Source organism: Colias croceus, chromosome 4 (genome assembly GCF_905220415.1).
Source record: "Colias croceus chromosome 4, ilColCroc2.1".
In the NCBI taxonomy this organism is placed as follows: domain Eukaryota; kingdom Metazoa; phylum Arthropoda; class Insecta; order Lepidoptera; family Pieridae; genus Colias; species Colias croceus.
The window spans coordinates 8,987,806-9,002,735 of NC_059540.1; the positions used below are offsets into that span (position 1 = coordinate 8,987,806).

The window sequence follows — 14,930 nt, forward strand, 5'->3', positions numbered from 1 at the left end:
AGTCGAGAACAATTCAAATGAAGAACTGAATAGCAATTACTGTTTTCAATTCCCTCAAAGTCTGCCGGCAGACAGGGGTGGCGGACGGGCGCGCTGAAAACTGAAAAGGCATAAGATAGCGAGCTAATATTGGGCCGCGGAGCCGCGCGGGCGTAGGACGCCTGCCTTTTGCCAGACGCCAGTGTACAATCAGCTCGCGAGCCACGCGCACACATCACTCGCACCGGCCACGGCGACACAAATAAACAATAAACCACAATAACATAAAGATCAGCCCTCATTCAGCGCACAGATATAGCCTGCGGAGATCGTTTCAGTATTAGAGGCTAGAGCATTTGAGCGTGTCAGTTAAAATGCCGGTCGAAACCAAAATAAGCTTTTCCGGTGAGTTTTCATTTCTTTCCCTTGAAAAATAACAATTTGGTTTTCATTGTTGAAACTTGAAAAAGATATACAATGGCGGCTTTGTACATAACATCAGTTAGTTCTTGTTTGGTGTTACTGTTACGTTTTAGGTCCTAGCTTATTAACAACGTTAGCCTAGTTAGCGGCAATTAACATTACATTAAAGGAGTCCTATCATACACTGTGGTAACGTCTATATTATGAAACATAGGGCATATTGATAATGAAGTATTTTAGTAAACACTCCTTTAACCTTGTATAGGTATATGTTTTACTACTTGTCATTTGTGAAACCTACACATTTACCTTCTATCATTTGCACTTCATTAACACAAATGCTTCGTGTATGTATCTAATATTTGACATAATACTGGTGTTAATGACAAATAACATGTAATTTATTATGATTTATTAATCTTTCCTGGGATTAATAAAATTAATGAAATACGTAAGCAGCTGAATTATGTTTACCATATAATATTTCCAGTTTTATTAAAATATCGCGTTGGCAAAAATATGTGTTCGTATCATGATGTCATTTTATATCAATACCTTGTTAATAATATTTGTGCATTCAGCATTTCCATTTAAAGTAATTTGAGAACGATTGTATTTAAATTAAATAAAAATTTAGTCATTTTATTGTTGACTTCTATTGTAAACGGCGCATTCATAGATAAATGTATTGAGTCGGCGAAGTCGTGACTCAAAAATGAGCTCATGTTAGTCAAATAAAAGCATAGTTATGCAATTGTTTATTTGTAACGGTAATAAAATAATAATTTAATAATAAATACAGGTAATTAAATTCTCAAAAATGTTATCTTTTGATCTTGAGCCTTGTTAAGACATCTTAGCTTAATAAATCTTAAGCGTACTCATTTGAAGGCAAAGTTACGTAACCTCTAAGATATTTATAGCTTGAAAATGTTCTGCTTTGACTAGGTGTGCCTTCGAGCCATCCCTATGGGCCTTCTCCCTCGACCCGTACTTAGCGCCCCTCAATATTAAAACAGAGTAAGCCGCTAAATGGGTACTCCAAGAGCGTACTAGTCAACATTCTGTATAGTTTAAACTTTAAAGCGTGCATTTTGAATGCACTTAATGCTAAAAAGTAATTCACGATACAGAATTGAACTTGACTGCTTGTAGGGTCGTTTTTATTTCGAGGTTGCCAATTTAAGTCATGTTTTATGCGAGACGAATGCCCTGACCTAAACGTACGCTGGCGCCAACTTTTTATTAAGAAACTGCTCTTCGACTTATCTATCTTCAATCTTACACATTAGATTCTCTTGATTTCATCATATTATGTATTACATATTTAATAGAGCAATAAAAGGAAATAGTTAAATATGGAAAAGAATTTAATAAAATAGCAAACTACTTGATACTCTCAGTGTGCCAAATATGTCAAGATACTAGGAAGGTTTTGGCACTACGATTTATTGGTATCCATAACTCATGCGGCTTGCGACAGCAACTGGCCTAATTCTCTTCACATTTAAAAGTCATCCCACCCCTTACCCAATAAACAGGGGCTTGTAATGAACGCATTAACAATATTAATTCTCTGTGAATAAAAGCTAAACAGACACTAACGTAGCTGTGTGCTTATATGTACACTCCATGTTTATAAAAGAAAAATAAGAAACCTGTCACTTATCTCTGCAAAGTAGATACCTTCTTAAATACATATTGATTTACTTACATATTAAACAACGCTATTTTTAAACCGCGACAGCCTTTGTTGTGCGAAGTAACTGTCAAGATATAAGTTATAACTTTATGTAGCGCAGTGATTGGCAGGTGCGCCATTTAAAATGAAATAAAATTTGCTTTAAAGTTTCTTAGTACGTACACGGTCATTTGTCAACTGCACTCGTTCAATTTATTGGATGCGATTAATGAAGTAATTGAAGGATCAATTAGATTGCAGATTATTCGATAATACCGCTGACATGTACTTGTTCGCTCTTAATTAATGGCAACGACCAATAAAGTATGTACGTGGGAAAGTCACCTAGAAGTTAAATAACAGGCATTAAACTTCGAGAATGTAAGTCTAGTTTAAAATTTAGACACGTGCGTTCATTAATTTCACTCGCTGTAAAACCCCACTAGGTTTTGCATTGAGAAGTTGTATCTCAAGGCGTTAAAATGTCGTATGTTTGTTTACTTCCCGCGTCCTATCCTTATCTGAGATATGCGGCTCGCGTTCAAATTGCTCAATTATAAGACGTGGCATTGTTGTCGGTAAACCGTGGCAAAACTTGAGAGCAGGTGTAACCTGCAGAAGCGTTACGTGACTGATTTGCGTGATGATTACACGTATCTTCGGTGTCGTCGGGCACTTCATTATTTATGTGACGTGGATGGTACTCGATATGGGACTTGAATAAAGCCGCTCAATTAACTTTCAATCAATTTTCACTGTTATAATTTATTTAGCAATCGTTTTGATAACTTGATATAAAGTCAGCTTCAAGCCTTCAAAGCCAGGGAAAAACGTTTTGTCATAACTTAAGTCAATATATCTTCTTATTGGAAGTTTCTTATAAAAATATTGGCTCATTTTCTTGTGTAGCTTCTAAGGATGACATGCTGAATAATACTTTGTAACTTTGAAAACATAAGAGACAAAAAATTGACGCGTATTTAATGACATCCATTTCGAGAATGTACTGTAGCGATTTATGCCTATGTGCAGGTATAAAATAAAACGTGCGTATGACATTTACTTATAATTTATTACTTATCAATAGTTTAATGAGTTATTTGTGAAATATTTAAATGTACATTTACGGAGCCGCGCCTGTCCAATTTTCTTACATACTGGCGCCAGTAGGTTTAATTAAAGCCTGTTTCCTTTCTGATGTTTATACATTCGTGTAGTAAGCAATGTGTTAAGTGATATTTTATTTGGTGAATACTGCGTCGTAAATTGTATTTTGACTGTCTAGGAAACGTCCAAGGTTATTTTTTGTACCTGTTTTGCACTAGTCAATTTACAAAGTATCGAATTCATTTGTGAGAATAATGCGAATTTAAAGTTACAAGGCGTATATCTGTGGGTAAATTATACTAGAGACACGCTCTTCCTTTATCCTCAACGGACCGCGACAGCTATTCGCGTTTGAAAAGCGTTATGGGTATTAGATTATGTTTGTTATTTACATAGGAAGGTGGTGTTCTCATATTTAAAAGTTGATTATAATAGTTATCATTTTGCTTGTTGATTAGTAGATTTCGTTACTTTAGTTTCATAAAATAAATTATGTAATCTTCTAAATAAAACAAGTACCTAGGTAAAATAAGGTAATATCCAAAATTTAAGTAGTATTAGGTTCATAATCATCACAATTCTCGAAAATAATTATTCTTCCTCTTGCAATTTTATTATAGCAGAGATGTCGCCTGCCCCAAGCGCCAACAATAAAACAATGGTATCGTTACGGATAATAACGATAGGAAAAAACATACGAATTTTCCACGCATTATTATAGAAATTTTAACACTGACGACTTGTTTTATTGTAAACATGAATCACGTTTAATAGCTACGAATCTTATAAAATATGTAGGTATGTTACACATAATATGTTCAAATTTATTAATACAACTTTATTTTGAAAAAAAAAAGACAAACAACGCCATTATCATAACTACAAAAGAACTCGCAGATTTTTATTCCGCACTATAAATAAAATTGAAGGAAATCTGGATTGTAAATGAGCAGTCTGCAATCAAGGACTCGCTAAATCAGAAAACATCAGAGGCTGCACTATTTCTTCCTTATTTAAACTTTGGCATCGTTCCAACACTTGATTGATAATATATATGTACAAATATAATGAAAGGTTTGATAGGATATAATAGTTTTTAGATTTATAGTTATAAAGTCCGCCCCGCCGCCGACTAGTCTAGACTGCTTTATTGAAAATTCTCTTTGAACCGCCTACTCGTGTCGTATTTCCGTATTCTAGTATCAGATGCACTAACTGCATACTAGGTGTGTAATTTACTAAATGAATACCGCACTTCAGAATACATAATACTTCGTAACACGAACGCCTAGTGAAGTTACCTATGTAAGGTAAAAATGTAATTCACTCTTTATTACTTACTATCTGCTCTGCGCGGTTTCACCCCCGTGGCTCCACTCCTGCTGCCCGTAGCGTGATGAAATATAGCCTATAACCTTCCTCGATAAATGGGCTATCTAACACCGAAAGAATTTTTCAAATCGGACCAGTAGTTCCCGAGATTAGTGCGTTCAAACAAACAAACAAACAAACTCTTCAGCTTTATAATATTAGTATAGATTCTTCGATAACCCACAGGAAGAAATTTATGATATGTTTGGTCAAATTGGTCATAACTCTAATTACAGACCGGCTCTAGTGTGTATGGTGTCTGTTTAAAAACAAATATTTAACATGTACACATACTTTGTATTAATATAATATCTAAAGTAATTCTTTAATGCATTCTTAACATGGAAGCAAAAAGCCTATCCAAATTCCGAGCAGAGGCGTCGACAAACGTTTTTTATAAGATTTTAGCCAAATATTTACTTATCAAATTAATAAACGTTCATAATACTTTGAGTTTCGAAGGAGGCCCCTCATAATAAAGAGCAAAATAACACCCTACTCTAACAAAACATCGTAGAAAGTTTTTATTGTTATTTCGTAACAAATATTGTAAGATAATATTGTATGACAAAGATAATCCGATAATGCGATATGCACGATAAATAGAGTATTTAACGAGGTTTTAATTGCATAAACATTTAGTTTATATATTTTTTATTTCATGCCTTCAGGCGAAACGGTGTTATGTCGTATACGTAAGTTTATGTAACACGTTCAAGTTCAAGGTTTCGAGTTACTAATAAATCTAAACGATAAGGTCAGTTTTATACATATAGTTCTGCTCATGAATGCCGATAAATGGCTCAAGTTAATTCAATATACAGACGAGTTTAATGTTTATTTATGTTATCAGTAATTATAAACTTGAATATAGATGATATAGATGATTGTGCAAATTGGAATTTTGTGTGTAACATCAGTTTCAGAGTGAAAGTAACATCTGTTTAAGTTAGTTAATTTTATACAAATTAGGAACAATTTTATTATAGTATAATAATAACGGAATCTTCGAAAGTCTTGACTTTTTCGCATAAGCATGCGGTAGAGACCACGTAGAGATGTCAATCTGTAGTAGCGAAAATGTTTAAATTGTTTACCAAAAACAGGTTTATTGACTTTTTATTCAATTCTGTGACCGGCTGGACACATGATTGTTCAATAAATCGATCCATAATCAATTTATATTCAATTGCCGTAAGTTATTATGCGGCTTTATCGATTTCTCTTTTGTCCGCGCATTCTTCAGTTGGATCACGAAGTTGACACATCGGAGGAGTATTATGGCGTCACGTTGTCTTTATCAGCTTGTGCTTGTACACAGTTGTTTATGGATTGCCTCTCCATACATGCTTAAGAGTATATCCCTTGTGTGAAGCAAGATCTGACTCATTGTGTGTACGTGCTTTCGTAAATATTTAACGTTTTTGTGTACTTACAAGAATGTACTAAGTACTAGCTAGTATTCGTTGTAGGCAATTATTTTATACGCAGTAACAGTAACCTTCGCTTTATTTAAATGATTATCGATTTTTCACTGTACCTACTACCAAGGCTTCAGTCTACCCGAGCTAGCCCAGATCCGTATTTAATTCATTTATCATGGCCTTTGATTGTGATCTTAACGGCATTTGCAGGCGTGAGAATAAAACAATGACGTTTTGCCAGTTATATTGCACATCGTGACTGTTAAGGTTCGCAGTTAATGCATACATATTTTATCTGTCACTAGCTGCGCGCCGCGATTTCACCCGCGTGGCTCCGCTCCTGTTGGTCTTAGCCTGATGATATATAGCCTAGCCTTCCTCGATGGATGGGCTATCTAACACCGAAATAATTTTTCAAATCGGGCCAGTAGTTCCTGAGATTAGCGCGTTCAAACAAACAAACATGCAACAAACAAACTCTTCAGCTTTATAATATTAGTATAGATATTCAATGTTCTGTTCAACTATCCTATATGCTATAACGTAACTTCTCGATTTCTTTAACTAATTGCATCCTTTTCACAATATAGTTAGTTTCTCAATGTTCTGGCTTTAGTCGTGACTAAAAAGTTTAGAACATAATTATATTTTAACAATAGTAAACAGCTAGTTTACCGCATATCTGAGATAAGATTTATCTAAAGGTAATCAAAGATTACTGAACACGTTACATACATACATTCGTTTGAATCATTTCTCGAGAATACTATTGATAAATTTGATACCGTATCGCTCGCAATAGGCAAACGTAAGATAAAGTGGAACATAGTAGATTCTATCGCATGACGAAGCTACGCACAATAATTACAAGTGCCTTTCACCGAAAGCCAAAACGTTTAAACGAATAAAGTTATACTTTTTAATGTTCGGCAATTTCTTTTATGACCAATTAGCATCATTACACGCAAGTGACGATGGACAATTAGCATGCCGGGCGCGGTGCGGGCCGCGTGGTTCATTACGATCCATTATCATAGTTGGGGCGGTAGGTACGTGACCAGCCAGTCGATTGCATTTTCATACCATGATCGTCCCTAAACGGGCGCACTGATTATAAGCTGCATAACTCCAATGCTAATGATATTATTCTATAAATATTTATCGCGCTATTTATGCACCGATAACGGATTTAATATAATTCATATTATTGAGCCCAATGTTTGTTTAATATTTATTTTGTACGCTTTTCAAAAAGTAATTTCCATCTTTGTGTAAATCATTGTCGCGTATATGGCAGCAACGGCATGACTGATGACAGTTGAATCATGGGACAGGTAGACAAAAATTCTCGATTCTTCGTTCAATAATAACGGTTTCTGATAAATATTTCAGTTATGATAATCATTCGGTTCATGTGATGTGTTTATATGCGTGTAATATATGCGCTTTCCTCTGTATTGAGGACGCTGAGAGCAATCAGTAAAGATCGCGGTAGTGCACTCGCTAATTCGGTCGGAGTGTGCTCCTATTTACGACCGGGTTAGTGGGCCTCAAAGAGCATTACCCGACTTAAATGCCTACCTTGTGTGAAGTGGTGTTATTAATATAAAGCTCAGTAGAGGCTCTCTAAACCTTCCGCAATGGTTCTAGGATATTGGTTAAAATAGCTGATAGAGCTGATGTATTATCTGATACATTTATCCATTTCTCAATAATGTTTGTTATATGAAGCATGTAAGCTTTACTATAAGAAGTAAGTAAATAATTAACAATGTGAAATCATTTTTATTGCGAAAATTCTCATATTCCTAAAACTATTGAAGAAAATAAAATTCACATCCAAGTAAATTAATCTCTAGCTGTTAACTAGAATCTTGTTAATAGCCTAATAGGTGGAAACTTACCTCGATGAGACTTAATTGTATGTAATCGATCAATTCTAGTAAAAATAAATAAATAATGACCGTTGTGAATTGCATCTGTCTTGCAACATGCGATCGTCGCATCAATTGTCCACAGCAGAAGTGTCTGAATGAGCCGCGTAATTGTCCTAATTGTGGCATAATTGGTGAGAAAATGTGAGGCTCTTTATTTACGGGTAGGAAAGCATCTTAAGTACGAAGATTTTATCTCTATATTCAAATGTGAAATTATTTGGTAAGATTAGATAAGGGCCACAATTTCCATAAATACGTTTTAAGAAATTACGGATAAGCTCGAAATTATTCCCATATAAGATACACTTCACAATTATACGCGAATCTTATTATCAACATGAACTTGACCACACTTCAATGTCACATTTAAAATTTGCAAGCACGTTTTGTTGTTAAGCGCTCGCGTCAATATAATGAACAAACAGAGCATTCCGAATATTAGCAATTACATCATCTTTTCAAATGAAAATATTTTTAGTGACTTCTGTGAACACATTCTAAAATTAATAATTATTTGCTAGCTCCTTTCATTTTTTTTGTTTTTTTTACCATGTTTCACGTTTTTATGTCATTTGTTAACTTATAATTTCTAATCTGACTTACAAATAATATGATCAAACATTCTATTCCATTGTCTTTATTAGAGCCCTTTTTTCTACGTCCATAGTACAAGCTCGGTGGTACATGTGCTAGTTGGAAATTATGGCATGTCCTGTACGAATTATTAGGAAATGAATTAGGTTCGCGTTGCATGTAGTTGTTACATCCGTAGGACTATTACGAGCACGGACGTCACTGATGTAACTAGGTATTTTTAAAACAATGGTTGCAAATTTAACCCATTGTTTGAATTATTGTTGACCTTGAGTCACAACTAACATTATTTGACCTAAAGATATAAATGATAATTTTATAACGCAAATGCCGTAACCGCATTTAATTTAATTAAGAAGTTGAACGTATAACGATAGTTGCATAATGTAAACAAACATCTGCGATAAATGTTACTCAACATGTAAAGCGCATTAAATCTACTGGTAATGATTCAGAAGCCAAAATATATAAACACTGACAGGCGAGCAATCAATATAAATGTAATCGTTTGTAATAATTACGTCGTACATCACTTTTAACTTTTAAGTATGATTAATAGGTGAATTGAGATCACTGCGGTTTTGCATCCTTCTGGTTTTTATTATGACCTAAATTTAAAAATAACTGATAGGTATAGCTTGAATGCGAGATTGTTCTTCGTAATTTAACGTAACTGTTACTTCGTTATTGGCAGTGGAAATTCATACAAGGGCTTCCTTCCGCGTACCATCATGAGGCTCATAGTTTTATGTCATAGTTATGATACGTATGCCCACGCGCATCGCAAGGCCGGCTCGTTGCGCAGTTGTCGCAGATGATTAATCAGCCTCCGGGTGATCAGTGCCGGACACACGTCAGATCAGATCGGCCGGTGCCGCGGTCCCTTGTGTATTATAGTTCTCACGTTCAATAAGTGATCTATAAACTTAGCCAATATTGTAGCTTTTGAAGCCATAGCAGCCTTTTAAAACAGTTGTTCGGTATTTATATTTTTTTGTTTAATTTGAGTAGACCGTACTTCTCGTGTAGTTGTGTGCATATTAAATTTGTATGTATTTCGTTTAGTACGACAATTTCGTTATGTGAAAATTTTCTGAACAGTTAACAAAATAAAATTACAAGAAACCAAGAATTTGCTTAAGATTTCTGTATTGCTCTTATACATACATGTGTAGAATTTCAATTATTCAATTATTTTGACTTTAATTGTACCCATTACATTCCCACAGTTTATTCACTTGTTGGCATGTTTTCGGTTGTTGCTTTACATGTTTTCATTTTGTCATAGACGGCAGCTCCTCCGACGCAAGAAAGTTTAGCGACGATTCGTCAAGAAAACATTTGTCAGGTGAGTTTCATTTAATATTATCTAGATGTGATTTATGTTCACGCAATGTTAAAAATATATGCAACGCATGAGAACACAGCGAGCATGAAAATGCTTCTCGTTATTTCAATGTCTTATCATCATCGTGAATGATTTTCATTTACTTATTTTTTGTACATACCTTCCGATCATTTCCACTGTTATGTTATGCTTTTGCACATCGATGTTGGAACAGATTTAATAGAAGTAGAGGAAGACGAAGTGACGAGCAGTCTGCCGGACAGACCCCGAATGCATCGGAAAGCCTCCAGTGAGTCTGCCCCTACTACTTAAATCGAGTTAATATTACATGAATTTGCGCGTCATTTGTGACTTAGAAAAACCCGATCATGCATGTGGCATGTTTTTATACATATACGACTGAGTTGCATGTTTATTACCACGCAGTAACTAATTGTGGTGGCGGTACCACTAATACCACTAGCCACTACTACTATAGCAACGAAATAATTTTGAAAATATAATAATTATACTACATTAATCTGTCCGACCTAATCCTGTTATGATTGCAATTATTATTTCTAATAAATAAAATAGGCAAAAGAAATAAAAACGGTATGCATGGAAGAATATTAAAAAAATAATTAACACTAACCAATAAAATATATTGAAACTATTAAATTATCAATATACGAATAATATTTTAAAATTACTACCACTAATATTTTTTACTTCGATATCGGTTCGCCTACACTCACAACCTTCATAAGGTTACGCTCACACAAATAATTGTATCGTCTTCCAAAAATATTAATGGCTATTATAAATATGCATATTTGATTTTTATTGTGTTTTTTGCAATCAACTAAACGTAGCTTTCGTTAGAGCTTCCATACTAAATTTAGATCGAAATTGAAACGCATGGTCGTTTGCTATTTGGTAGTGGCTAATGTGTGTGTGTCCTATGTTGTGCGTCATCACAGCTAGTAGCAGGTCCAGTCTGACTTCGATGGACGCGTTGTGGGAGAAACATCCGCGCAGGCTCAGCGAGGCCGGCCTCAGACGGTCCTCAGGTGAGTCCGCACGATCTTTAATCACCCTTAATCTTTCCAAGATAACATCGACTTTCCTGCACTCCTTACTTGAGAAACAAAATCAAGAATTGATCACATTTCACTGCTTAAGCAAACAGTACTTTTTCATACAATAATCCCCATAGATGATTATCATGGAAAGATTTAAATTTAATAAGTTCCACTGTTAAATGTACGTTCTTCATGCATTTGTATCCGAGGTATTTCCATTGGTGATCATGCTACTTCTGCTTTGCAAGCATTGCAATGTACACTTATGTTTAGATGATGTTCTATTATAAAGCTTACACAATATAGTGAGAGGCTCTTAAGTTAATCGTCAAATGCAGTTTGTAGCATTGTGTCCTGACCGAAGCGAAAGTTCATGGGTACGTAATGTTAGAATGTAGCGATATGTAAACCGGAATGCAAATAGTCCCTCAACGGCCGTTGCACTTGCATCACCAGTATTCAAGTCGTGTATGCATTGAGAATAGAGATTGTGACGCGGACATCCATATTCAGATGGCTAATAAATTTCAGTCCTTTTAAGTCGCAAAATTTCTCTTCCTATTAGCAATTACATGGGGATTATCCTGTTACATTGAATATGCACATTAATATGGTTGGAATGATAGAAATTATTCTAATACAATTTCAGATCACAGCGTCGTTTTAACGGAAGATACCGACAGTTTCATTATTGGGGAGCGAGTTTGGGTTGGAGGAACGAAACCAGGTCAAATTGCGTATATCGGTGAAACACAATTTGCTCCTGGTGACTGGGCGGGAATTGTACTTGATGACCCTATTGGTAAGGTTTTATAAATAGGAATGTTATCGACCTCTTATATAACTTTTATTTTGGAACTTTTTTAAATCAATGTGTTATTTTCAGGAAAAAATGATGGATCTGTAGCTGGAGTTAGATATTTTCAATGCCCAGAGAAGAGAGGGGTTTTTTCCCGTTTGACTCGATTGACTCGTGAACCACTTGTATCCCATGCTCCACATGACGCGTCACCTGTATCGGACGCAGGAAGCGTTTTTGAAAGGCCACCATCTGGTTCTGCTAGACAAAGGCGCGCCTTATCACCCAATGGCAGTATTCGAAGCATCGTCAGCAGTAAGATGAGTTAGTGTCATCAGTTATTGTAGTGTTTTTTATCTTTTCTGTGACTTCATTCCCATCGTTTTCTTAAATGGTAACAATTTGTTTTTAGATGCTTCAATTTCTACCACTACGGGTGGTGATTTACGTATGGGTGATCGCGTTATTGTGTCTAGTAGCCGTGGTAGCAAGGCTGGCACTCTTCGCTATGTGGGTGTTACCGATTTTGCTACCGGCGTATGGGCCGGCGTTGAACTCGATGATCCTATTGGAAAGAACGATGGATCTGTAGATGGGAAGAGGTAATTGCTAGGCGCAAATAAATAATATGACATATCTGTTTCTCAAAACAATCGTTTCACTAAATAATCTTTGCAGATATTTCGAGTGCGCACCACGTTTTGGTTTATTCGCTCCTATATCGAAGGTTTCTCGGTCTCCGTCCAACCGCAAGCCTGGCGCGTGCGCGATCCATAGCAACGGTCGCGCTACTCCATTGCGGCGTTCCAACTCCCGCGACTCGCTCACGTCTCTCGGCACGTCGATCGCGTCGTCCCGCGCAGGGGTGAGACTGGGGGTGACGTCGCTGGGTTCTCAGGTAGGCTAGCCCCGCGCGCGCTCGGCCGAGCCTCTCCCCCACCGGTCACCGCCGCCCTCGGTCCGGCCGCATCGCAGCGCGCCCAGTCTTCTCGATAAGACTCTGCTCGTTAAACATGTAGATAAAGATCGTTGCGCCCTCATCGCTTTGCCGCAGCCGCGCGTTTACTACGATATCGTTTTCCGCAATGCGAAAAGTGATATACCGTGTCGTCTGAATGAAACGCTGCCAAAGTCCTGGCGTTGTTCAGAGAGCACGTTGAGTTTCGATAGCCGGTCGGAGCGATCACGGCGCAGTGTGTCGAGCGGCAGCAGCAGCTCGGTGTCGCGCGCCGGGTCGCGGGGCGGCGAGGTGGTGCGGTGGGGCGGGCGGCCGGGCGCCGTGACGAGGGCCAGCCGGGGCCCAGCTACGGACCTGTTCGTGGAGTTGCCGTCCTCGCGCACTCACTTCTCTGGCTTCGGGAAAAGCTACCATTTCTCTTGTGTGTCACCCTTCCAATTCAGTTATCCTTACGTCGTGTATATTTAAACTCGTAGTGCTGCTTTTAAAATGTATTCATTCTGTTCCTTACTATATCAGAATAGTTTACGCGTCAGATATATAAAGTACAAACATCATTACATAGTTCCTTTCATCCATCCATATTTCATAAACATTTTTGATACACTTTATCACATATTAAGCAATAGCAATATGCAATATATCTTGTAGTTTACATATATGTATTTACATTCACAATAAGATATTAATTACAGAAGGGTACATACAGAAGTAATGGTTGTATTATAGCCTGCTTGCCATTTGCATGATTTTTATGTTTTTATTTTGGTCTGTAGCTGGCACCCTTTGGTTTGGCCCTTTACACATATTATTTTTTATATATATTTTGTGGTTCATTTTTTTTTTTGACATTGAACCGTAAATTATACGTTTTATTCATTTTATTTTGAGATCAGTAGTAGCTTTTAGGGTGCTTTTTTATTTTTAGTATTCCACAAGTATTATATTAAAGACTGCAATGATGGGGTAACCGTGGTTTACCCTTTATGTTTTAACTGTGATATTACTGTATTTAAGAAAGTACACTGTGTGTGTTGTGATTTAACTCGTTTAATTTCACCAGTAATAAGCATGGTGTTAGAATAACATTATCGACATGCCAAAGAATAAAATTAAAATTTTCTGGGTAAACAATTGTTTTCTCTGAAGAAGAAAATAATAATAATCAGAAATATAACTGGTTTTCGATTACAAGTTACAACCCAAATGACTAAATACAAAATATTTCAGCATGATCACTGATCAGGTATTTTGACCCAGAAGTTTTTACGTAGATGTATGCAACCTATCACATAGTTTGTAATAATATTGAATGCATTTCATAATATACATTTATTTTTATTTTTTTGCATTAAGTAAATAATTACCGCTGAGCGAACAGCTGATGCCTGATTTGTGCATAATTTTGGGTTGAAATTTAGTTTTACCATAGCACGCTTGGCGGTAGTTGTTGAGTGAGTTAACTCGTGTTGTTTTTCCCTCATGTTTGTTGCGCATTGGCACTGTCACTAACGTCACGACACGTCACGACACGTCACGTAACGTTGGCAGCGTGTCGGAGCTCCGCGAGCCTCTTCCACCCCGGTCTCCGCTAAGAACGCCCTGCAGGTACAATACCCAACTATCGCAGCGCGGTAAATGCTCACAAATACGTGCTCCACTTTAAATAATATACTTACTGCAAGAAATGGTAACCGTTTATCAGTTCTTGCAACTATTTGCAACGTTACTGTTAGGTATATTTTTAAAGTTTAGCACGCTTTTATGTGAACGTTTACCTCGTCGCAACGGGGTCTGTTTAAAGGCTACATTCGATGTAGTGTTTATCTATTGGCAAAAAAAAGAAAATAAAAAATAATGGGCCAATTAAAATTGCCATGGAAACGTTTTGTTTAAGCATTGTTTGTAGTGAGTTAAACTTACAAACTAAAACAATTAACATTTATTTTATTTTTATTTTTGAAGGTTTTTTCCTTTGTAATAATATTCTACGCATTAAGAACGCTATGTTAACTATTTCGCACATTATAGTACAAAAGTGAAGCGTTGTAATCATGTTCCAATAATAAATAAACATACCTATGTATTATTAGTTACGTCGATAATAAGCTTGTAATGGCTATTCTGTGATATTTTGGTTTTTGTCACGTCACGAACAAATTGTATCTATTTTATTGACAAAATCACACTATACACATTTTGATCATACAATGATGCATTTGACTGTAACTTATTTATTTATTTT

At 36.2% G+C, this 14,930-nt stretch overlaps 1 protein-coding gene across 18 annotated transcripts in view; it reads left to right on the top strand.

The window, feature by feature from the left end:
- LOC123691389 (CAP-Gly domain-containing linker protein 1) overlaps window positions 1-14,930 on the top strand; it is a 44,642-nt gene that overhangs the window by 17,647 nt on the left and 12,065 nt on the right. For 7 of the 18 annotated variants that reach the window (XM_045635740.1, XM_045635746.1, XM_045635741.1 and 4 more), the window contains exons 3-10: window positions 9,805-9,864; window positions 10,079-10,153; window positions 10,827-10,916; window positions 11,578-11,730; window positions 11,815-12,051; window positions 12,140-12,329; window positions 12,406-12,625; window positions 14,237-14,293. In XM_045635740.1, coding sequence (XP_045491696.1) covers window positions 9,805-9,864; window positions 10,079-10,153; window positions 10,827-10,916; window positions 11,578-11,730; window positions 11,815-12,051; window positions 12,140-12,329; window positions 12,406-12,625; window positions 14,237-14,293 — 1,082 coding nt within the window. Of the gene's footprint in view, window positions 1-146; window positions 385-9,337; window positions 9,497-9,804; window positions 9,865-10,078; window positions 10,154-10,826; window positions 10,917-11,577; window positions 11,731-11,814; window positions 12,052-12,139; window positions 12,330-12,405; window positions 12,626-14,236; window positions 14,294-14,930 lie in introns of those variants that run through there. The other 11 variants (XM_045635755.1, XM_045635757.1, XM_045635749.1 and 8 more) reach the window with 11 other exon arrangements.